At 39.9% G+C, this 26,557-nt stretch overlaps 1 protein-coding gene across 8 annotated transcripts in view; it reads right to left on the bottom strand.

Moving 5' to 3' along the window:
• Positions 1 to 26,557, bottom strand: part of Ebf1 (EBF transcription factor 1) — a 379,326-nt gene that overhangs the window by 15,472 nt on the left and 337,297 nt on the right. For all 8 annotated transcript variants that reach the window (XM_046462212.2, XM_046462213.2, XM_046462214.2 and 5 more), the window contains exons 11-13: positions 18,529 to 18,617; positions 1,439 to 1,504; positions 389 to 566 (exon numbers count right to left, since the gene is read on the bottom strand). In XM_046462212.2, the coding sequence (XP_046318168.1) occupies positions 389 to 566; positions 1,439 to 1,504; positions 18,529 to 18,617 (333 nt within the window). The remainder of the gene's footprint in view (positions 1 to 388; positions 567 to 1,438; positions 1,505 to 18,528; positions 18,618 to 26,557) is intronic.

Below are 26,557 nucleotides of genomic sequence, written 5' to 3'. Positions count from 1 at the left end.
AATTATCATTTTGGAGCAGAAATAAATACCAATCTAAGAGATGCACCCTGGAGTTAACAGGTTCCTCTTCCCTGGGCAAGAATGATGTGTTTTGGCCCCTCAGAACTTTAATTCCAGCCCTCTTTGTGATCTGTCATTCATGGTTTATGGTGAACAGTCAAATGCAGAGGTGGCTACATGCATGAGCCCTTTCGAGTCCCTTGCCCCATTTCCAGATGTGAGAGTAGGAGGAAAATCCTACAATAATATCAATGCACGTGAACTAGGAATCTCCCCTTTGGGAAGAAAACAACTTTTTAAAATAAAAACTGATGTCAAACAAATGTTGTGGAGAGCTTGAGGTTGGAAGGGCAGGGAAGTGGGAGGGAGGAACGGAGTCAGCTCTGACCCTGACTGGTGGCTTGTGATGCCTCGGAGACATTCACGGCCAGTTGTCCACTGAAGGAATTCACGCCCATCATCCCTGTATGGACCGAGGTGTTAGCAAGGGCCGGGAGCTGGTTGTGGTTGCGAGGAACACTGTACAGGGCCTCTGCAATGTCAGCTGCTCTCTTCAGAATAATTTCCTGAAAAGTCAAAGGAACATCCCCTTTAGTTAGCCCCAGTCACAGTCCCAATAAGACCCTTTCTCAGTGCTTACTCTCTTCCAGGCACCGTGCTCAGGGCTTTCCACAATGGCTCACCTTATTAATCTCTGCATCCCTGCTGAGAAACCCCAGTATCCTCATTACCACACCCAGATCACAAATGGGGAAACTGAGGCCCAGAAAAGCAAAGGCCTCACTTTGAGGTGCCATTTATGAACTCTTGAAGTCCATTGGGATTTCACCTCTCCACTAGTAACACCCAGGAGCTTTGAGGTCACTGCATGATGGGGAGCTGCAATTCATGTCCCCTACTGCTATAAAGGACAGGGCTGGGAGCCCAAGTGTTAGTTTGGTGTGTGCCCAAACACTGACTCAGGAAATATGAAAACAGATGAAGGATTTGTCAGATTCAGGTTCCGAAACAAACTGAATTCCATATGCAGAGCTGCTCTTGAAACAGAAATGGACGGTTCTATTCAGACCTCACTGTACTTTTTAGGAGGAGAAATTAAACCCCCTTCTCCTCTGAAATTTGCTTGAAAACCTGAGAGAAGTAAAAATAAAGCACCAGCAACTCTCTTCTTCAATTACGAAGTACCTTCCCAGTAGAGATTAGTTTTATACGGAATATTTCTTGCCTGGTAAAGGAATATGACTCCATAGAGAAGGCAATAAAAGATTTGCAAATAAAAGGAAAGAATTGAAGAGCCCTACACCACGTCCTACCTGAATTACTTATCCTCCTAACTCAGGCACATGCCTTTTATATCTTTTGTGCTTTCTTCTATTATAAAGAATCTGAGATCCTCAACTAAACGAGGACATCCACACAGTTAGACATCCAGACTCACCTGGTTGTTGTGTGGCATGCCGTACAGCGCTTCCACCAGATCTGCAGCCCTTTTGAGTATCACCTCCTGTCAAAAGAAAAGGAGATACAGTGCTCTGAACAAAGGCAGGTTGTCCTTATCTTTTCACATGATCATGTTCTGGTCCTCATGACTCTACTTTACCAAGACATGGTTATAAAAGCAGTAGCTCAGGGATCCCCAGACTGGTGTTAAATCACCAATTTATCCTTGTTCACATACACACTTAATCGAGTCAAAAGGTGAGCATCATTGGTACTGCAAGATAAAATAGATCACTCGATAGTCTGCCATGGGCACGATAAAGCACTCATATGTTTATTGCTGAATACAATTCCTAGGTCATTTACTAGATTACTACAATCGATGTCATTCAGTGCATGTTATGAATCCCTAAGATGTGTTTATTTTGCGCTTAATTGCTTATTCCAGGAACCATGACCTTATCAGACAGGTCATTTTCAAGGGATTTCCAATCAATCTTCAGCTACTAGAAGCATGTAGCATTGAACTTCTTTTGTTTATCTCTCCTGTCTGGCTGAGCTGTGGTATAAGGGAGTGTGCCAGAAACCCCTCTCTGAAAAGAAATTCTCATGACTAGCAGCATCTGTGTCTCTTACCACAATTTTTTGCTATTTCAGTATTCTTTTCTGTCATTTTCCTCTTTTGCTCATTCATTCTCATCCTCAATGTATGCTTTGCTGCTCATTCTGGCTGCCAAAAAAAAAAAATACAATACCTCCCTCTTTCCATGAAGGGGGGCTTCTACATTTAGCTTCCATGGTTCTAATAATGTGGGGTGTTCCACCAAAGTGCACCCAGTGGTAGTTTTTTTTTCTTCTGATAAAAAGAAACGATTCCTTCTTCTTTATGTCCTAATTACCTACAGATTCATTTATACTAGAATCTGAAAAGGAAAGCAAAGTTTGATGCAAGTAAAAATGCAGGCTTAGCAGAGAACAAACCAAAGAGCTTGGTGTGATTACCCAACGTGATGCTCAGGAAGCTCTGTTTACTATTTCCTGCTGTTGGTAAAGTTTCAGACAGAAGTTTAACTTTAAACGTTTCACACAATGGAGTTCAGCATAGAGAAGCAGAGCCGTTCAATTTTCACAGACTGCAGACACTGATCAGAAAATAGGGAAATAATTGCGTTCATTTTGCTGTCACCAGAGCCTCTTCAAAAATCCTTGAACAACTCTTGAAATGACAAGCTTTTAGATACATATTAGCATTTTTCAATTTTAAATTCTCTATAATATAAGATAAAACAGTTGTCATACTGCCGTAACTACTTATGACATATATAATGTCCTAAATTCAAAAATGAGATAGAGGGGTTTTCAGTTCTCAATAAACATTTATGCTTGCCTTAAGCGGTTAGACCCCCTGTATAAAACAATTCAGTTATTTTCCACATAGGGAGTGAAAAGCATTATATAATCAATGGAGTTTGAACCAATATATCTGAAATCATTTCTTTACTTTTTAATGCAAGCTACAAGATAATTTACCACTTTTTGTTTTCAGTATTGTCTGACCACAGCAGTTAATAATTCACTACGGTGTGGGCACACTAAACCCTATCCTCAGATCAAATTCAGCTTGTGTTGCTTTTGCTAAAACCTCATGGCTTTATCTGGCTCTTAGGAAAGATTAAAACAAAAACAGGATCAAGTTAGTTTATTTACTAAGATTTGACTTCTCTGGGTTTATGTTCATTTATTTCTTCAAATAAATATTTATGCCAATGTTTGGGCTTGGCAGAGAAGGTATTTTTCTTTCTTTCCATTTTAGGGGGAAAAATACAAGTTTGTCAAAAGCATGAGAGGGATGGTAAGGCAGTGAGCTTGGGAACTTTGCTTTTGCAACACTATAATGGAGGACTTAGTTATATTTTAACGATTTTAATTGATTTCAAAGAACGAGGGAGGAGGGAAGTTAAAAAATTACTCCACAATTTTGAAGATTTTGTAAACCTAAAAAAAATCACCTTTTGAAGCATATTATCTATCTTCATCTTATATATTTTTAGTGACCACATTTTTCAGCAACAGAATCCACTGGGTATTTGATCCTCTGAAAGCGAAGCATGTGAATCTTGTTTCCTAAAGTTGCATTCTGCTCTTATCCATGATGGCAGGACCTGTTTTTCCATTCTTCACATTGCCACAAGTGTGTGTTCAGCACGACACTGCTTCAGGCCAGCAGTCTTGAATGCGAGGAGAGTGAGCCTGGCTTTGTGGTTCTGGAAGCTGTGTCTTTCCATGATATCTCAACCATTTGAAAATGCCCTGCACTGTGGTATCAGCTTAGGGTTCAAGGGAGACCCCCATTTGGTTCAGTACTGCCAATACTGATATTTGTTATTTCTGCAAATGGGAAGGAGAAAGGACATTTCTGGGTCCTCCATGAGTTAGTGCGACAGACCTGCAAGGTGCTTGGATTTCGGTGACCAGAAAATTGCTCTCACCTCGATGTCATTACGTTCCCAGTGAACTAGCCCCCAAGCGTGTTTGTGTTGGGGATCTAATATATTGCCTTTCAATCAGAGCTGAGAGCCACTGAACACACAGACAGAACATGACGAGCAGGTCAGGAAAGCAATAAAGATTTTACAGAGCTGTCCAAGGTGCTAAATTTACTCAATAATGGGTTTGGCACCATGGTGTTAACCTCTCATTTACTACCAGTTTGAGGGACTAAATTGAAGTAGCTGACTTCATTTACCTTGAAATGTATATTTTATGACATTATGTAAGTAGATTGAAAGGGCACTGCAGTTTTAACAATTTAAAGGCTAAAGCATGTTTAAGATGAAACTTGAATATTTATTGTATATTGCACTTAAAGTATATAGAATGTTAAAATGTATTGATTAAATTTGTAAAAGGCATTATAAAAATGACAGGTAGTATAAAAGATGTATGTCTTTAAAAATCAAATTGATAGTATATGCTATCCCTTCTGTGGTCACAAGTGTAATTTTTTTGCAGTTTTATATGGTAATTTGAAAATTCTGTAATTTCACATTAGGAAATGATTGAGCCTAGGATGTTTAAAAAAAAGAAAGAAGCTTCCCATAAGGAGAAGAACTGGGTATTTCATATAATCTTTTGTCTCTGAAATTATTCCTAAAGTCCTATTTTTGTGGCATTAAGAAGGAGTATAGTATAAGGATCCTTCAATTCTAATATTCAATTTTAGTATTTCTAAAAAGAAAAAGCACTTGGAAAGTACTAATATCTAATTTTTCAAGGCATTTATTTGTCAGGAGAGATTTTCTCTTCTTTTCATAATGTTTAAAACGTCTCCCTGCTTGCAGTTTCAAACATGAGAGTAGAGATTAGACTCTACCAAGATAATTAATCCTATCCTCGGACTTGGAAAAAAAGTCCCATTTGGGAATTAAAAAGACAAATGCTTGTATTCTAAATATTGAAAAGCCCTAGAGCCTCCTTAAAGACAGAAAGCTTGTTCTCCAATCTACATCCTGAGTTAAACTATTTTTTTTCTTTTCATGGCCTCAGATCTTTTCTCTTAAAGAAACAGAAAATGGCTATTCCTTAAAAGCAACAATTTTGTACTAATCTATTCCCTCTCACCATCAAAATTTGGCTTCACCTCTCTTGCAGTGATTATGTGAGTGGGGGACTATAGAGGAAAAATGTGGATATGACATGTAAAATCTATTTAGATCTACATAAATATTGGAGAGACTCAAGGAGAAACTGGGCTGTAAGAAACAGTTTTGAGTGTAACCACTCTAATGACTTTGAAAATTTTTAATAAAAATGCTGATCGGGGCCCAGGGTCGTGGCACATGTCTGTAATCTCAGCCGCTCGGGAGGCTGAGGCAGGAGGATTGCAAGTTCAAAGCCAGCCTTAGCAATGGCAAGGCACTAAAGCAACTCAGTGAGACCCTGTCTCTAAATAAAATACAAAATAGGGCTGGGAATGTGGCTCAGTGGTCGAGTGCCTCTTAGTTCAATCCCCTGGAAAGAAAGAAAGAAAGAAAGAGAGAAAGAAAGAAAGAAAGGGAATCTGAATGGGCTACACATACAAAGAGAAGCTGCAGCCCTATCAGTTGGCAAATAATTTTTGAGCTTTTAGTTGCCCCAGCCATACTTTTGAATATTATTCTCCAGCAACTTTCAAGGTAGGGTGTTTCCCAGCACTGAGCTGCGGGTTCTAGGGTTATCCAAGGTTCTGCCCTCTTCACCTGGTCTCCTCTCCCTGTGCCTCTGAAGAACTGCTCTCTATTCTGGTCCAGTCCCTCCTCCCCAGCCTAGAAGCAAAGCACTGGGCCCCTTCCTTTCTCCATACCCTCCTCCTTTTGCCATTCCTTCTTTCATTTTCTCTCTCCTTTCTTTGCAGTGCCCAGCCACAGTGCCTTCCACTCCTCCCAAGCCCTTTACAGAAGGTAGCAGCAGTGGTAGAGGAATGAAAGGGAGAGCTATCATTTATTCAAAGTGGAACGTGACCTCCTTTCATCTTCACAGAGCCTCTGAACGTGCTGTTAATATTACCATTCTGCAAATGAGGAAACTGAGACTCAGAAAGATCAGCTAATGTTCTTTCTGATGAGTGGCCGAGCAGAGATTCCACCCCAGGTCTGTCGGGTATGAAAGCATGAACTCTAAGAAACAGAACTTCTATTCTATCAGAAATAATTCTACTTTTAGTGATACCCCATCTCCTCATGTATTTCATTTCTCTGAAAAAGAGTGTTGACCTTCTACATCAGCCAGCATGACACCTGGTCCATGCTCTGGGTCCTTCTGCCCCACTCTGATGTGAGTGGGGGACTATAGAGGAAAAATGTGGATATGACCTATAAATTCTATTTAGATCTACAGAAATATTGGAGAGACTCAAGGAGAAACTGGGCTGTAAGAAACAGTTTGAGTGTAACCACCCTTCACCGCCCTTCACAGATACACTGGAGACTCTTGTTGAGGGCAGGTACATGTCTCAATCTCCTTCTCTAAGCTCCTAGAACAATGCTAGGTAAAACTTGGGCCTTGAGACATTCTTGCTGAAGTTTATTCTAAGATACCAGTGCTGACTTTCAAAAGTATATGGCTAATTCATATGTTGAAATGACTGTCAGATATTTGGTATAACTAATAAAAGCAGAAGACTTAAATTGTTGTTCCATTTGGCTCCAGACTCTTTAATCAATATATAAATTCCCAAAGGTCAAGTTGTGATCACTGTTGAGTTTTTTTAATGTCTTTTTTTATAAATCTATTTTACTCCTGCTTTTTTGTAAAATATATATATATATATATATATATATATATATATATATATATATATTATTTCTAGTTGGACACAACACCTTTATTTTATTTATTTTTATGTGGTGCTAAGGATTGAACCTAGGGCCTCGCTTGTGCCAGGTAAGAGCTTCACCACTGAGCCACAACTCCATGCTTACATTTTAATTTTGTGATTAATATAATGAATCATATCTAGTACAGACATTATCACAAGTTATAGGCTGCTAACAACATGAGCTTGTTCTTGATATACAATAACCTTTTATTAATTGTACCTTCAGGACCTTAAAAATACTTAGGTATTTACACATTCTCAGAAAGCCACCTTGAGAACTAAGCATATGGTGTCAAATATGCAGACATAGCTAACTCATCTCTCTTCCTATCTCATGATAATAAAATCTCTGAAGACTATTCACCATCCTCGGGAGTCTTTTTAGCTTTTGACCACAAATATACAGCCAATAAGCTCATAGTCACTGGCTGCTTCTAACTCTCCAGGATGGAGGAGAAGGTTGTCTAATTGGCCACTATTGTATCCATTTGTAAATCCAATTCATATTTTGAGTAACTTGACCCAAAGGAACAGGGGAGATGGTCTGAACTTTGTTTTGCACACAGCATGCACTGGTTACCCCACGAAGACAGTGTATGCCATTTACCAACATGACATTAATTCTCAAGTATCAGAATCAGATTTTGAAACTCTGGGAACTCATAAAATTAAATTCAGGTTTGGATCCATAATTTGAGAGGACAATCCATGCTTGGCCTGTGCTCACCTAACTGGAAAATAATGTTCTGAGGGATGTAGAATAAAACAGAAGATAAAACTACAAGCATTAATTATCAAAGTCAAGTTGAGTTGGGTGATTCCTGAGAAAGAAATGCAATACTTGATTGTCACTGCAAATTTCCCTGACACCTATTTATCAGCAATCTGCTTTGCCTTATCAGGGGCTGGAAATGCAGCAGTCCACATATCAGCAACGTAAAATACGGTGGAGTGGCAAAATCACTCCTGATTTAGAGAAGATAAGCATCTATCAATGGAGTCAGCATTGATTTCGCTGGCCTCCTCACCCAGAGTTTACAGCGGGGCCTACACTGTGCCCACCCAGCTCACCAGAATTTCAGTCCTGCCTCTTCCCCCATTTGCTTTGGAAACTTTGGGTGGCACTACTGACCGGAAAGCCCAAACGCTGAAAACCTGATTGGATGTTTCTTGTAGCCCACTTCCCATGGAGCTGGATGAACAATGTGATAAATGCCAGTTGTACCAAGATGTATTTCTGAGCGTGGTTTTATATCCTAACTTCCTTTGTGTTTATTCAGCCAAATGGAAAATTCCACACTGTTAGGACTCTGCATTCTAAAAAATCAGTATAATGAGGGCAGCGAGGGATAGAGGGAAACAAACCAAAACAACACGTGGGCACTCACTGTTCAGTTTCCGATCCTCCGAGACATTCCCCCAATTTTTTATTCTTCTTGTAATATGAACTTCTTGAAATAGAGCTTAGTGCACATCATTAGAAGCCTGGAGTGTGACACTTTAAACAATCTTTACTCAGAAGCCCTGTGACTGAGAAGAGTCACTTACATTTAGCATGGATATAATTAAGTATGTTTCTGTTGAAAGGGGCATTCTCATTATGGCTAAGGACCACTTTAGAGTAAATTGAAATGGAAAGGAGCACAGAGGAGGTGTAGGTAGCAAGTGGTTACTTCTAGGGAGGCATAAAATGCCAAATGTGTAACAATTATATTTTATAACCGTGCATTCTAAAGACTTCATAGTATTTTGCGTCAGCTGAACCTGTGGGTGCCCTTCAGAATCCTCGAGTGCCTACTTGTCTACAGTCTGTAGAGAAAAGCAAGATTCAAACCGCAATCAAAATCTGTAGCAATTTCTAGAACGGAGAGATTGAATATTTTGAAAGTCTACTGTGGTTATTACCAGAGGCCAAGGCTTCAAAAACATTCTAGAGAAAATGCAGGAGGGCCTTCTGGTCCTCCTCTAATTTTAAAGTTGATTTTATGTTCAGATGAGATGACAGCCCTCGTATTTCTCAAACATATCATTATGTGTCATCACCCAGTGTGGCTGGAGATCCACCAGAAAGCTCTGCCTTTGTTAAAAACATGGTGTAGGGTTATGTGAAATTAAAGTAGGTTGTAAGCTAACGCAGCCATATCAACGTAAGACATACCAACTTACATGATTGACTTTTACAGTGGAAAGAAAAAGGCTGTTTTCAAGTAGCTGTTATTGCCTCAATGGAAAAAAAAAATCAATGAAAGTGAAATGAACAAGAGATTTTGTCTGAGTTGCAGTTAATACCACTGAAGAGCTATGGATATTAAAAGGTCAACAAATAAATTAGCCAGAGTGTTATGAAATGAATGATTTGGCTTATAATTTTATTGAGTGAAAATTGTTCGCTGCCTATTAGACCAGGTAATTTTTATCTGGTGCCTCAATTACTGTTCCGTAAGCAATAATATAGTTGTAAGAGCTGCCGGTTCGATTGGGTGACCTCTGAAAAGCTGGCTAGGACAGCTGGCTTTGCTATGATGGATAACGGAGCTTGGGCGCCATGAGGGGCCAAGCCTCCCTCTCCTGCAAGGGGATCTCATAAAAGAAACATTACAACTTGATTCATTTTACCAAAATGTTCGGCTTTCAGGTGTCAGCAGTTAAGTATAAATTGTGAAACCAGGTATTCCTGAGAAGACTTTAGGACAACGTTCCTCCTCCTCTTTTTGGTCTCCTGGACTTCTCCTCTAAATGGTGGCATGGTAATTGGTGAATGGGATCCTGGGGTGCTTCCTGCCACAAATTCAGTGAAAAATGGTGTCTGCCCCCTCGTAGGCACGACCTCCGTGTGGTACAGAGCTGAACCCGGTAACCTTTGGTCGGCTCTTCTTATTCCAATTCATTGTCCTGGCTTAAGACCAACGCTCTGGGTTGGGTCCTGCAGAGTGGCCTTGGAAATCGACTTTCTGATCAGGATAAAAGACTGCTGAAAGAGAAAGCTCTGGACAGAGGCGCCTTTTTCAGGGGTAGGTTGTAAAGTCAGCACATGAAACAAAAACTGCCTCGAGTCAAAATTACCCTTGAAAATCTTTTAAGTCACCTTTAAGTCACCAAAGCCTGGATGTTCAGAAAAGAAAAGGGGGAGGAAAAAAAGCCCCAAATTAACTACTTCTGTTTCTCTTTGTCTTTTGGCCAAGGCTTCCCTTTCCCTGGGGCAAGGCAGAAAGTAGGATCTCCGAGTACACACAGAGGTGAATTAGTCAGCTGTACATATGTGCATGTAGATGCATGTGACTGGCGGGTGTGTGGAAAAATGTATGTGTCCATTTCTGTTTGTGGACACCTACTACAGTTATGAATAAGCACTATGAGTCCTGCTAGAATTATACTACACTTGAAGCACATTCAGAGAATAAATAAATAAATAAGCGTTTGCTTTTGTTTCTTAAATTGTTGCACATCATTGGTTATTACATGTACCTCCAGGTGAATGATATCTGTAAAGCATGACTCCCAGGGCTTTACAGATGGTCTTGGGTGCAGCTGCAATTAAAATTCACTGGCTCAAGACTGCTGGGGTTCGGTACTTACTATTTAAATGCTTAATTGAAGTGTTACTCAGGGCAGGTACTATGAGCAAAGCTTCAGCCACTGCAGCATCTCTACTCCTAAGGGTTTTCGTCTTTAAGAGGCGGATGTTGGATGGCTGGGAAGTGGAAATGAGTTTGCCCCTGTTCTTCCTGTTACTTCTTCTTAAACTCACGAGTAATTACATTCAATGCCTCTGTACACCCAGTGTGATATGAAGTAGGTTACATTGAATCCTCCTCATCAAGAGCTCAGTGCTAAAAAAGAACTTGAAAGAGTTCCAGAGCTCAGCTGTTGGAGAAGTGTTCTTAGAATTTCCCACCACAATGACTCTGCAGCTAAAGAGAAAAAGAGCGATCTCCAAGGTTTGTCTGTGTGTGTTTTTAATTCTTGCTACTTTCGCCTAGCTCAGCCATTTGTGAGCTAACCTCAGTCAATGCTACCACTTCCTCCTCCTCCCAACCAAGCTTGAGGGATTTTGAGATTAGTTTGCAAAATTGTCTCTCCTTAAAATTCTTTTTGCTTCATCTTAGGAGGCTGTGCTTGGGATACTGGCGCTGGCTCCAGAGCCCCATGGACCTGGCTGCAGTCCTTGCTCTGCCACTTCTACAAAGTGCAAACACACGCCTCCATTTCCTCATAGGTAAAACAGGATTAATCTGGCACCCCAGCACCCTGTGCAGGAGATTACCTACAGTTAGTGCTCAGCAAGCAACAGCCAGCCGCATTTTGATAAACCCTGGTTATATTCCAAAGAAGTTTGGCAAATATGAACATTCTTGTAGTCGATGTGGATGGCGTGTCTTGAGTGTTATGTTTGAGATGTAATTCCATTTGCAGAACACTGTAGAAGATTCTGCATGGACAAATGGTGAGGAAGTATAATGAGACAGTAATTTCTTTTTTCTTTTCTTTTCTTTCTTTTTTTTTGAGGGGGGGGCGTGTCCTGGGGAATTGAACCCAGGGATGCTTAACCACTGAGCAACATCCCTACCCCTTTTTTATTTTTTTATATTGAGACAGGGTCTTGCTAAGTTGCTGAGGGCTTCTGAGTTGTTGAGGCCGGCTTTGAACTTGTAATCCTCCTGCTTCAGCCTCCTGAGCCTCTAGGATTATAGACATGCACCACCGCCCCCCTCTGTAATTTCTATTTTCTAGCTGCATAAACAGCTCTGAACTTTTCTGAACCTGTTTCCTCATCTCTAAAATGGGCATGATACAGTAATAACAGGACAAATAATTTACTATAAAATAAGACAATTAAACATTAAATAATCTAAGGAAGTAAGAATTATTATTTTGCAGGGACCAGGGGACCTTTTAGTGATGCTACAACTTCTTTTCCCAGGAAAAAAAAAATATGTAGAACATGTGCATTACACACACACACACACACACACAGGACAGCATATACAATTCCAGGGGTGCACAATTCTGGGTTTACCTCCCCTGATAAAAGTGGTATAAGTGTGAGTGGCTACCAAGCTCCTAAACTGAGCACATTATCAAAATAAGGAGATGGAATTTGCCTGTAAGTTTTCTGGCAGCTGTAGAAGAGGGAGGGGGAAATGGACCGCATTCCATACTTTGTGTTTTTGACAAAAACACAGAATGTTTCCTGGAATCGAACTCGAGTGCATATTTTCCAAGAGCTGAATATACCATAACATTTGCATTTGTTTCTGTGTTTTTGAACAGGGTCACTCTCATTTCTGGATGTATTATTGATAGTGGTTCCTTAAATTTAAAAGGTAAATAAATAAATACAGATGATGAAAGAGAGAGAGGGTGGGGGAGGGAGGGAGAGAGAGAGAGAGAGAGAGAGAGAGAGAGAGAGAGAGAGAGAAAGAGAAGAGAAGAGACAGAGAGAAGACATGTCACCGTGTGGAAAACGAGGATGCAGGGTTTTTCTTTATCCCTTCTTGAAACCCTTAGTCACCCCCTTTTTCTGCTAGGGGGCAATGTGGTTAGGCAGAGATTTCTTATTTGTATTTTCACTTATGCAACTGCAGATTTTGAATTACTGATCGTCTTTGCATAAAGACTAAAACAATAAAAACATAATTAGAATACATTGTATACAGCCGACTCTGGTTTTATTTTGCCCCAGCTCTGTATTTATGATAAATCGCTACACCGGAACGCTCTTTAGGGAAGGTGATTTTGGGTCCCGTCTCTCCTCGGAGCAAAAACAGTGCCTGTGAGTGGAGTCTGAATTTCAATTTTGCAAGTGTACAGTTGAACTGAATAATATTTGGCACGATGCAGCGCACAACTGAGCCACTAAATGGCTGATTTACTAAATTATTATTAGATGAGCCCTTGCTGTTCCAAATGAAAGTGCAGTCACTGTCTTCCTTCATGGTGTGTTCAAATTGTTCTGTGTTTAAATATTCAGCATGAGGCTAATGTGAACTGATGAACTGAGACTATAAACATTCACTTTCAATACAGATAGAGCGACAGAGAGGCAACATATCATGTGGCCCGCGGAGGTGAAAATGATTTATAGTTAAGGATGTTGCTGCCTTCTTCCATTACTTTAAGGGACTCTTAATTAGCCTGGTGTTTGAAATGACTAATTCCCATGTACAGCAGCTTCATGGCGACTGAGGTTTGCGAATGTCAGTGAAGGAGAGGCTACTATGAGCACTCGCTGCCTCGGGGGTCCCCAACCTTGAGTTTTATTCATGGCGGGCTCCGTGTCACCTGCAGAGTGGCGGGTCTGCCAGAGCGACTATGGTGTTTGACATTCAGTGTGCTTTCTGACCCACCCAACGGGCCTACAATCCATCCTTCCTGCAATCTGTCCCTCTGCAATCTTCCTCCCTGACAATCCACATCCAATCCCCGGCCACCCCCATCTCGCTAGCTTCTTCTCTGACACCTGCTGGAATGAGCAACAACCCTTAGCTCCTTGGGTAAATAGAAGCCCTCCTGCCTCTGCCCCTTTGAGGGCAGTTACAGGCAAGCACTTAAAATACTGTGATCACTTACAGTAGATTAGAATTTTTTATTGGTGCCGTGTTGCCATAACAACATGAAGACAGCAGATGACTTAAGCAAGGCTTGCAAAGCAAAAGGCTGCTCATCTGGCAGTTAAAATGAATACAGTTCATTTCACAAGTTTCCCATATGGACTCTTAGTGTATGGTAATGAGGAGACCATATGGTGAGAGAAAATGCACTGAGAACAATTGGGTTCCACTAACTGAGAGGGAAGTTGGGAGAGAAAACCCGGGTGAGAGATTCTGGTGTGCTCTCTGGGATCAAGGTTTGGCTGGGGTTTGTTTGGGATGGTTGTTTTCCATAGGGGTTTCGAGTTTCTTAATCCTGTTCCTTAATATGTCGGCTGTGCGAAATGACAAACATCTTGCAAATTTTGCAATATCATTCATCACAAACTGTCAGCAGTGTTTGCAAATCTGACTTGCAAGATCTTTTAAATGTGTTGTTCTTAAAAGGCAACAGTACCAAGTTTTAGACAAAGTGCAGGAAAATTTAAGCACTTCTGACAAGCAGAAACATTAACAGTAATCATTTTTAAAACACTCGCATCTTTTGCCTGCATATTTAGCTGTAAATAATGCTAGAATGTATAAAAGCTTTAAAGTAAAACTGTAATAAATACTTTTTATTATGTTTCATAAAGGATAAAAGATGCTTCGAGTCCCATATCCGTGTTATCTCTGCATGGGGACGTATAGAGATGGATAGCTCCCAGTCTCCTTACTACTAACCAGATTGGGGACCTGGGAGGACAGCTTGAGAAAGACTCTCCAGTCAATTCTGTACCATATATGCTTCATAAAAGATGAATATAAATGCATTAGTTAGACACGGTGAGCTAAATTAGAAGGTCAGGCAGGGCTGGAAGGGCTGAAAAATCACACAACCAATGAGTGTAATTACTCTTTTTTAAGTCTATTAAGTGGTGTTGTTCTATCAAGGCTCAGGGGTATAGGACATGAAGAACAAGATAAAGTAATGTGTATTTATTACTCCCACTGGATCAATTTACCGGATATTTTCAGCTCCATAAAGCAAAATACACAAATACAGCCTTTGTTACTTTGTTCAAACTGCTTTATTTTCTCTGAAAGAGGAACCAGTTTTTGGAGAAAATATCTTTGGCCTGGGTAGGTTCCCATGCCAGTCCCTCTCCATGGAGGGATGACAGAAACTGCTGAGACTCTAAATAGAATGGGAGGTAGGGCTGGGGAGGAAGAGGTGAGGGAAGCTAATCACCTCCAGGCGTAATTATTTAGATTATGGAATCTGAAGCAAAAATGGGAATTCAGTGTGGTGGGCAATTCCACAGAGGAGATCAGAGCAGCCAAGAGGTCTGGAGACTTGCTATTACATTGTCAAAGCCAGAGAGAGGACAAACTAAGAGTCAGACCGGGTCCTTGGGCTCTTTGCATACGTTTTCTCATTGGCTCCTAAAAACAATGCTATGGGGCAGCTTTACAGAGGAGAAACTGAGGCTTGGGAGTTGCACGCATTTGCTTTCCAAAATCTGCAGCTGTCTGGCTCAAGAGCCCACTCTCTTGGCCTCTATGCTCTGCAAAAGCCTTGATAAAGCAATGCTAGGCTCAAAATAAGCATGAAGTAAACAAACCCAGGATTCCCAGCTAACACATGGAATGCTGGGTAATCTCAAGGTTCACTCTCATTGCCTGTGAGCTCAGGCTCAGAGACCACTTATGAGGATGGCTGGCCAACTGAACGGAGATACCTCTGGCCTTCAAAACCCACAGCTCCTTGCTCAACATTTCTGAATTGCATCACTGCAGCCGTCAGCATCGCACAGTTTCTGATGGACTAATATCCCCATCCCCCTCACCTCTACATTGTAAGAAAAGTCAAACATGACCCCAAAGTCACATGCCAGGAACCAGAGAAGAAGGCAAGTCTGGGTGAAACAAAACAGAATGCCATGATTTGAAAACCTTAACCCGCCCTTCTTCATGTGCACATGAAAAAGGAAACCCAAAAAAAAAACCATCTAGGGTAAGCATAATTATAGTATTTTAAATATGTGTGTACAGCAACTATCACTGATGGTGACTTTCGAAGACAAAATAATTTACAGAAAAGGTCTCGGCATGCTCCTGTTTCCTCATTTGGTAAATGGGGATGATGTCTGCTCTTCTATTTTTTTCTCAGAAGAGGGGCTCCAATAAAACAAAGCATGCCCAAGTTCTTTGAAAAAGCACAAGCCTGTATACAAAGGCATATTATTATAGAGAGCTGTCTGCTTGGTCTTTGGCGCAGTTTCATTTGACAGAATATGTGGGTGGTTGTATGAATCTAGCTTTGTCTATTCACAAACACATGGGTTTAATAAAGTGGAGTTTGTTTTTTAAGGTGTGTGGTCCATGGCTCACTGAAACACTCCTGTTTGACAAACACTGACCAGGATTCTGAGAAAGGCGGGGCCCATTTTTGTCCCCCTAACAATGGACAGTGGGAGTATAAATCTCCCAAGTCCACAGGAATACCTTGTGCTGGCTCCATCCGCCACTTCCTGACCCTGCCCTTGAACTCTTGCTCCACCTTTACATTTGGAGCCAAGAAGACAGCTTCTCTGCTCTGAGTCACACTGAGAGCTTCCTGGGGTAGGCTCTGGCCACAGTCCTTGCATGGTCAAGCGGCTAGATGCAAGCTGCGGAGTGTTTCCTTAACACACAAATCCATTGTGTCCTTGATTACTCTTCCCAAACCCAGGAAAAAAGGGCTGAGCACTTCACCATCAGGCCACCAGGGACGAAGTGTCACGTGCCTATGCTATTTGTCCAACATTTCTGAACATGATGTGCAACTATAAAAATGTTTTCAAAAGTAAGTACACAAAACTCAACCCCATATTCCTGTATCTCCTCTTTCCTTACCAATCTATTTAAAAAAAAAATCTATCTGACTTCTTTAGAACTCAACCATTAAACCAGATTTGTCTCCTTTCAATACATATTTTTTTTCAATACATATTTTTAGAGTGGCAACTATAGGGCCAATACTCTAATTGATAGCATGTGTGGGATTGCCTCTTTTTATCCTTATGAGATCCTATGAAGTTCGCATGATTATGATTACCATGTTTAGAGGAAGAAACTGAGGCACAGAAGATAAATCACAAAATAATCAACTGCTCAAAGAATTTAAGCTCCTGCTCTGCAGAGATTGGGTAGAAGAGCTCTCAGAAGCAAGAGTTCTACTTGACTGGCAAATAATCCTAGCTATTTTCTGTTGAGTGCTAAGTAAGTGCTTAAAATAATCTGACAAGGCAGGAGATAGCACCATCCCCATTTGACAGGTGAGGAAATGAAGGCAAAGAAAGGTAAAAAATTTAACCCTGGGTGCCTAGAAAGCAAGTGGCTAAGGTCTGAGTTCCACCTTGTCCAACATGACCCTGATGTTTATGCCCTCAGCTCTTCCAGAGGACCCAGAGCAAATGCTAACCATGGAGTGAGGGTGTTTCCCAAATAAAAACAATGGAAAGAAACTGACATTGTGCCTTTGTCCCTGTTCAGCCACTACAACAGCCAAGGCACTGACCATTGGGTAGACAGATCATGTATGTTATTGTCCTACATTACCACCTCAGGAAATGCCTGGGAGCCACATTCTTGCCAGAATCTACAGGCACCTGAAGATAAACCTCTCCATGGAACATCTATGCTGTGGTAGGAGGCTGCCATTCGCTATTACGAGCAGACTAGTTAATTCAGGTGGAGAGGGAAGGGAGAGCCACTTTCATAGACAAAGACGTGAACATGTGGACACATCATATGATTCCTTCCCTGGGAGAAGCCCTTTCAAAAAGTTTTTACCCAAGTGAATAGCACTTTGGTAAAGTTCACCTTGGTAACCTTTGCCAGAAAGCTGAAGGCTGAGCCTGAAAGCTGAGTTCTTCTCCCCATGAGGTGGAGGTCGAAGACAAGACCCCTCTGCCAGTCTCCATCCTTCCAGCTTTGGCCAGGTATGCCTCTGCTCACCCTGCCCTACCATGTCTGCACCAGGATTTGAGGGGCAGGTGAATGCTGGTCAGGACCTGTTCTGACAGGTGGTTTTGCCTTCAAGTGCAGCCGGCATATGGGTAGGATAGGCAATGAGGATTTAGGAGCTTTACTGAACTAAAGAGCCAGCATCCTTGTTCCAAGAGTTTAATGAGGATACATTGACCAAGAAGTGCCACATTTCTAGAGTGATGGTAGCAAGCAAAGGGCTTCTCCACTCCTCCATCCAGTTTGATCTTTTTCACCTGTGTCACAAATGGGACTTCACTGTGCCATCAGTACACAGTGAGGGGCAGCCCCACTAATTTTCCATTTCTTTAGCACTTAACTGTTGTCTCCTCTGAGTCCTTGCAGAACTTTACATTTTCATGAAATGTACCCATTCTTTTCAGTTCTGAACAGTTGTATTTGTAAATCCCTCCCACATAAGGCCCAACTTCTCAGGTACAGAAACAGGAATACCCCCAACTTTTGCAACAGGAACACAATTGTCAATAGAGGCCAATTCATTTTTTTCTGCATTGACAATAGCAACGTATCATGGTATGACATCTACTACTCTGTCTTGAACTTTTGCTGAATTTCTCACATCTTTGTGCTTTATTTCCCAAGTAGGCAAAATGCCACAGGGGGCTGTTTTGTTTGTCCAGCTTTAAGATCTCCCAACATTTTTTCTTTGGAGCTCTTTTACCCTCACTAGGAAGAACACAGATCCTCATGGTAAAAATTTGGTGTTGGTTTCTTTTGAGAAATAAGGTGATAGAGCATTTCTTCAGCACAAAGTCTGGAACCAGGCTTGTAGGTGTGAATCATAGTTTAGCAATTTAAATGCTGCAGGATCTTGGGTAAACTGTCTTCCTTAAAATAGGAGTGAGAGGTAATAGTACCAACCTCAGAGGGTTCTTGAGAGGATGAAAGGACATAATATATATTAAAACAAGCATATCAGTGCAATGCACATAGTGCTACATTTATCATTGTTTTCCTGTTAGCACCAAATCCACAAAGCACAAAAACATGAGCAAATAATCTATGAACTAATTTTAATCCTTGACAGAGTTTTTGTTTGTTTGTTTGTTTATGTCACTCACTGGAATCCAACTTTTCAGAACCCATAACCCAAAGAGGAGGTTTCCTGACCTTTGGCAAGCGCTCAGGGTCACCAGGGTGCCTTGGAATGACCTTCTGTAACCTCTGGAAGCCGTAATCAATGGTGGGTTCATTGAGTGCTGCAGAGAAAAAGTCACACCATTAGAACATTTTCAGGAAATAAAACAGAGCATGATTTGCAACACAGATGGTGTGGAAATAACAGGAAAGTAAAAAACTTAATTGATACTCTTGAATTAAATCATATAACAATCAGATGGATGATCTTTGTGGAGCAATTTCCACCATCTACCTCTGTGGAGTGTCTTTCCCAAAAGAACACTTCTGCAGGTCTTGAACCCTGATCTGGCCAAATTCTATATTCCTTCCATTATCATAAAGAGAAAGTAGGTGGTATTTGAGGTGAGGTTTTAGGATTGGTTCAGTTCAGAAGCTCAGGTCAATGACCTGTCTGGGGTTACTACACATTGTAAACAGCAGAATGAAAAGCATCAGCCTGGCCGCACAATCTCTTACAGACCTCAGTTGGTACATTATCTCAGCCCCTTCTGTGCACTAGGGGGTGGGTGGGTACACAAGGGTATAGGAGAGTAGTGGGTCTTCTAAGACCCTTGATAGGGTCTGCGAAGGGAGAGATATGGAAGGAACATGCTCTTGCTTCCTAACCTTCACAACCAAAATGACAGGCCATTTGCCAGTATTGGAATTAACTTAAGAGTAGCTGAGATTCCAAGAACAATTCTTAGATTAAAAGAAGAGCAAACTGTAATAAGATTTGTAGACAACAGGCCCCTTTGTGCCCCTATTGACTACAGTCTCCTGAATTAAACACAATACAAAGTGAATCTGGCCTATTGTCTTCCAAATTTCTCACTGCATTGGGGACTACCTGTGACCTATCTCATCTGAGAAAATAAAAAAGATAAAAAGATGGCAGTTCTGTCTCTTATTTCTACTCCTGGTACCCTCTTAGTAATGAGTGGGTAGGTTTTTAAAAATTTCTTTTTTTTTTTCAGTGAACCAAAGTATTCAACTGTATATTTTCTTCCTTACTGAATAAAGGACTGTCTTTATAGTTCTGACATTTAGCTATACATTAAAAAACAAGTTAACCATATGCTTTACTTAAAATGCATTTCCATTAACCTAAATTTTAAGAGTAAGATTCCTACTACTACAACTTAAAAAAAAGAAAAAAAAAACTGTATTAAATTCAAATAGGTCCCAAGGCTAATGGAAGCAATTTGTATACCAACCCAAACTGACTGGCCCACTTTTCAAAATACAGGTATGATAATCTTGTGGTTTTAAAAGGACATTTAAATTGAAAGACTGTGAATTTAGTACATAATTATACCAATAGAACCCTTTAACTTGTCAACTTGTAAATCTAAAAGGCTATCAATCATTTCTAAAGAGGAAATAAACCTTAAAATTCCTTGATTGACAGTGCTTACTTTTTATGTAAGAAAAAAAAGAAGAAAAAAAAAAGGCTGCATAAAGTGGCCAGAAATCCATTTACAAAAGTACATTGTTTTACATAGGTGAGTAAAAAGCCAATAATTACACCTCCAAAAGACACGTAAATCAGAGTAAGTACTTTTTCCTCACTTGTATATTTTAAGTTGTAGTGAACTTCAAATAACTTTTTATTAAAAAGATTTTTTCCCAGATGCAATGCTTATTGAAGTAGTTAATAGAGTTGCATTTTCATTTAGGATAATGTAATCATTTTTGCAAGTATGAGATTCAGCCAACCCTCCTCCCTCTCCAAACAGTAAACTTTCAACCTGTCTCTTGTGGAAATTACCTAAAATTACACCCAGGTGTAGCAAACCTCTCTCTACTAGTATAGGATTAAGGCACAATATTTATTATTCCTCCTATTTTATGAATTACTTTCTAAACCCTTGAGAAGAATCCTTTTTTTCAAATTAGACTTGTAGAGAAAAAGCCACAGAACTTGTTATGCGGGGAAGCTGTTACTCGTAAAAATCTTAGTATTTAATCAAAAAATGCACAAGAGACAGGAATGAGCACCAAGGTTTAAGTTATTTATCATATCCATCCTCCACCCATAATGCTAATTGCCAACCCAAATGTTTTATCATAAATAATAGCTTTAGACAATGAAACGTATAATTTTAGTATACAGAAAAACATAATTTAGCATCTTAAGAATTCCAAATCTTGGCTTTATTTTTTCACCTTAAGCCACCAATAAAATTTGAATGGCTGACCCACCCCTTCTATCGTTTTCAAAATGAATTTCAATTGTGTCTAGAAGCTCGTGGTTGTTAATTGAAAGGCTGATCTATTGGGGGAAGGATGGGATTTTCTGCCTATAAGTCCACCTCACAGCAGAATGACTGGCACTTAGTATCAGCAATTAAAGGAATCAATTCAAATATCATATGGAACTAATAGCTGAATAGTTGAGGAGAGGCCATTCTGCTGGCACAAAGAGTAATTGAATTAGACATATTAAACTCATTATTCAAAGAAAAATAAGCATCTACTTTATGGAAGCATGCTAGAAAAGAGAAGATATTTTAAATAGTGAGACAAAGGCTTCTAATTTATTTCTCATGCCTTTATGATTTGCTTTCTGCTCATATTTTTAAGTATGTTGAACTGCATTCAATTCCGATATTGAATGTGACAATGGGATTGTCCCATGCTGCAGACAACACTAACACTAAAGATACTCGAGACAAAGCACAGTGTTCTCAATTCAAAGGAACCTGAAGATTTCTGTGATTGCATTGACTAGAGAAAATAATTAAACCAATTGCTGAGTGGGAGGGGCCAGCTAATAAAGGTTGTCACTCATTAAGAACACACACACACACACACACACACACACACACACACACTACTCTCCCCCTGAAAATGATTAAATATCTTGGAAGGGGAATGGAATAGAATATGAGGCAGAACAGAACATGATGGAGTAGAATATGATGTAATAGAATATAATGCAACAGAATGGAATGGAATATTATATACAGTCCTCAGCATCATGGGTGAAAATATTATTTACTGCCATATAAGTATTGCTAGGTTAAAAAATAAATTTCAGGGATATATGCATGTTTCGGTTACTTTGTTAATGAACATTCCACAGTGACAGTGTGGAAACCGCTGAACATTAGTTGTTTTTAAGTAGTTTCTAAGTCTCCTGTCTCAAAGTGCTTTCCCTCCTCCTCTCTGTGCTGTGCATTTTCTGTTTTGCACAATGAACATATATTAGTTTTATAATCAGAAAAAAAAGGTTAAAAGCAAGAGATTGTTGCTGAGATGGAATTTGACCTGCTTGTATAAAGTAATGACATAAGAAACTGTGTCTTAAAAGGGGTCTGTATACCCTTTAATAACCTTGCATAGGTTATTACAGACCATAAGAAAAATAAGTAGTATACTCTTGGCCAGTTGTATAAATATGTGACTATTCATAAACTCTCTGAAACTCAGCAGAGGGTAATGGGGAGGAATCATAAAGAATGGTATATTTATTTCATCAGTGGGCTAGTCATACCTTAGGGACATACATCTACTCTGCAAGAATGTAATATAAAGTTAATTCTTCAACAAAGTGACCTCATTGTACTCAAGCACAGGGCTCCGGGGACCCTGTAGAAAGGGGATTAATCAATTTTTTTCCCTTCAAACTTTGGACAATTCCAAGAATCTGGTAGAGAAAGAAAGAACCTAATTAAGTGTAATTAACCACAAATAAAGAAGCATGAACATCTTAGGTTAAAAAAAAACAGATGAAATTGTAAACTTCAAAAGCAGTGGAATGGTCAAAACAGCTTGTGAGGCTGGTACTTCCAAACACCTCGTCCACCAGCTCTGGAGACGGTATCATCCTGAAGCAGTTTGAGACGAACAGAAGAAGGCAGGCTCAGAGGTTCTCAACAATTCTTTATACTAAATAGAAAAGACTTGATATTTAAATCCTCAGAATACAATGGCACCAAGGCATGCATTTAAAACTCCCAAAGATGCTGGATTATCCATTTATTCAATAATCACCTGTAGTACCTACTACTGTGCATTTGTGGGAACTAGCTGTTATGTGTCCCAACATCATAAGCCTTTAATTCAGCCGTAAAGCAACCCTAGGTTCAAACCCAGTATAAAAAGCCCTTAAAAGTGGCCTAATTCAACCCCAAAGCATGGCTGAAATACTTCCACTGCAGAGTTGAAGCCCAGAGCAGATGCCCAGCCAGGCTTCCTGTCCTGCTCGAAAGTCCACCCAAAAGTCCACCATCTTGTCTTCCTCAGCTATAATCTCCACTTGTTCTTCTAACAAAGCTTCACTAGGCTTACATGAGATTTTAAGGGAACATGAATTTAAACTATGATCAAGCTGTCTGGGAACCACAGACAATTGAATTCAAAATGTATTCCACTGACCCCTTCAAACTTATTCACTCGTAGATATTTACTGAATTAGCTTGGTAGGGTCTGAGAGAGCTGTTCTCAACATATGTGTGCAAGCCTGACACTTCTCTGCAAACATATTATAAGCAAGATCAGATGCTCCTCAACAGGAGAGCAAGCTTGCAGGGACAGATGCTTCAGCCAAGATTGAGGAGGGTTCGCTGGCCTACAGCTCTATGCTATACTGGGATAGGGACAGTGCTAGGATGTATGTGCTACACTCCCAGGGTTGGCATCCAACTGCATCAAAGATATTTCTTTTGGGGAAAAAAAAAGTTAATTAACTGGTTAAAAAAAAATCAAACCATTTCATCTGACTGCATTGGGACTGCTTATAACTGACTTTAGGTGCCTTCCAAAGCTCCTCATCTCAGAATTCCCTAAAGGAACCCAGTAACTTTCCACTCCGAACCAATCTCTGTTATGCCTTTCTCATAGGCTTTACCCCAGGTGCTGGCCATACCAGAAAAGCACTGGTTATACAAAACTATTTCTACAATGTCCAAATGTTCATGCAGCATGAAATGCTATACGCAAAGAAAATTTAGATAACACAACTAGATTTAATGCCTAATGCCAATCATGAGATTACCAAATTCAATTTAAAACATCTAGTAATGAGTAAATTCTGACCCAATTTTCATGAGTCCTTTTTGGTTTTTAAAGAAAATTCACTTTGCAAACACATCAAGTAAAGAAAACTCTTTCGGGGGGGATTTATTTGCAAATTAAAATCCTATAGTCAACACAGATATATTCTCAGTTATGAAAATTGATTTTGTCTGTTCAGAGCTTCCCTGTAAGGAAATCACTCCTCCCTCCTGTCCTGCTCAACTTCTTGAATACTTATTCTTGGAAACAATGGAAATAAGAAGCTGGAGAGCTAAGTTCCCAAACACCAGGAAAAAGTGCCCCGGGTCCCCTTCCAACTCGAACTTGCAGAGTTCCCATTTTTATAGCTTAGCGACTCACTGTGGTGCTTTAACATATTTCTGGGGTTTTAATTTCCTTTTTTTAATGGTTGTGTGACATGATGTCATTCTGACTGGGAATAAAAAGAAATGCAGATATTAGGAAGGTAATATTTATATTCTATTGCCATTTAATGTCCAAACAAATATGCAGACTCCATGCCAAGTAATAAATAAAACCTCATAGCAGCGGCAATGATAAAACTAGCACCTGGGTCTCCAAGCTTCCCTGGTGACTACTCTATATTTGAACTAAAGGAGTAACAGCCGAGCATTCCCCTGCAAGGCAGATCCATTCTGGGCATGAGAGTTATTACATATGTGTTAGGCAGAGGCTTTGGGCTCCATAATGGCCCCATTTTTCCCTCAGTCACTAAATTAACAACCAGAGGTAAACAATAAAACAGCAAGTTATCTTCAGGAACCTATCTTTAAGACTTGACTTTAAAATATATAAACGGAAAAATCAAACCAGAAACATAAACAAGAGCCAGAAATATGGTTAACGAAGAAATCTGTTGCACTTCCAGCCATTTGGGTATCTCATTACTCATCTAGATGTTTTGTGCATGTGCAACACACCAGGTCGCCCCTTCTGTGGAAGGGGTACCCTCCCTAAGAAGCCTACACCCACATCTCTTGCAAGTGGAGCCCCTGCTTTCAGCATGAAATGCTGTTAGAGCCAGGGGGCCCCCCTCAGGAGCCCCCCCCACCAGACTCAGCAGAGCTTCAGGAGCAGGTTGATTGAATTTCAGAAAGCTGTGACTTAGCGGAGAAGGGTGTCCAGAGGACATTAATATGAACAGAATTAACCAATATGGGAGCCAAAGGAAATTTCCAAGCTGCCTTTGAACGAGCCCTGACTTCTTACTTATAGTTCTCAGACCTCTTGATACATGGCAACAACTTTGAGATTCAAAAATTAAGCAAAGGAGTGAAAACCTCCCTCTATATGCAGAATCAGAAATTATTAGTTGTGGGTGTGGCTAAGTCCTCCTTAGGAGGAGAGAAGCTGGGACAAGAGCAAAGCCAAGCCACTAGCCTGGGACAACCACATGCCAGGGCTCTCAGAGACAGAAGAAGGACCCTGAGGACTGTATCGGAATGGAAGGACTTGTATGGATGGAAATAAATAACCCTTCAAGAAGCAAAAGCAATCACAAGAAAAAAGAAGGAATGAGGAGTGACTTGCTTTTGTTTTGAAAAATGAAAATGTTCATTGTTTTCCTGAATCTATAAGCAATACATTCTTACTGTATAAAAAATTCAAAAAACAGAAAAGAGGAGGGAAGTTTCATAATATCCCTACTTGTGTATAAGCACTATTTATATTTTAGTAAGTTATGTGAGCTCTCATATATTTTCTCAATACTGTTTTGGATAAATACAGATTATATGCATGTTTATGCCCACCTCATTCTTTTTGTTGGTTTTAGTACACTCTATTATATGAATGGCCAGTTACATAGCAAACTCCCTATTAATGGGAACCTATAATGTTTTTTTTGCCCAAGTTTTCATGAACTTCAAAAGTGCTAAAATATAATAATTAACATTCAGAATAAATTCCTGAATAAAATGATATGCTCATTTCAACACTTTTTACACACAGCTTTCTGAACTATCTTCCATAAAATTTATTCCAGTTTATACTTCAGTGGGTGACTTTTAAAGTTATCTGCAAAAGAAGACTTTTTTTTTTTAAGATTCTGCATCTTGAACTCAATTATTCTCTAACTTATAAGGACCTCTGAAGACTTTTAGTGAATCTTAATGATCACAATGATTCCTTCTGTAGAGGTGTCATTTCGAATATATCCTGAGGTTATATATGACTCTTTCCCTAGTAATATCAAAGTGTTTTTTTAGACATTATCTCATGGATTCCTACAGTATGCCCTTGACATAAATGTTAAAAATCACTACTTCTAATTCAAAGGTGGGAAACTGCCACACAGGATGTTGCACAGTTTTTTTTTTCTTTTTCTTCTTTATAGGACTTTTCTTACTATTCCAAACTTGACTTGTTTGAGTATTGATGAACCTCAATTTACAGAGTATGGACAAGTCCTCCTGTCAAAACAGTTAAACTGCTCCTTTTTCACTAAATATCTGTGAAACAAAATTCTAGCACTCACAGGAATCTTTATGCCCAGAATCCTGACTCCATACTGATGGATAAGTTGATTGTGGTCTGATTTCTTTACTTAAAACTCACCACATCAGCAAACACAAATGTTTCAGGGAAGCCACCCTGAAATTTTAAACTTGCCCTATAAAGCATCAAAAAACTTTGGTTTCTGTCTAATCAAGTCCTCCTTATATCTTATAAGGAGTTCTCAAAGGCTGATTTGTGTTTTGGGAAGAAGAGACACATAATGACATTAAGATATGTTTAAATCAAGTTATTTCATACCACAAACACTTGGTATTTTCTAGAAGGGTCTTGTTGAGAAGTTCTCAGCAAAAGTGGAGCATCCCCTCATCAACAGACCCCATTCTTACCCTGGAGGGTTACACTGTCTAAAACAGGAAGTAGGTGAGCTGTCAAGAATAAGGAGAAACTGCACTGCTCCCTAATTGCAATCAAGTTGAAGAGAAAAGTTGCCCCTGTTATTGATCAAAGTTTAAAACTAAAA

This window comes from Marmota monax, unplaced genomic scaffold (genome assembly GCF_021218885.2).
Source record: "Marmota monax isolate L192 unplaced genomic scaffold, Marmota_monax_Labrador192_F-V1.1 WCK01_AAM20220418_F8-fsc00236, whole genome shotgun sequence".
Classification (NCBI taxonomy): domain Eukaryota; kingdom Metazoa; phylum Chordata; class Mammalia; order Rodentia; family Sciuridae; genus Marmota; species Marmota monax.
The sequence above is the reverse complement of the archived record's forward strand: the minus strand, read 5'-3'. Positions and strand labels throughout refer to the sequence as shown.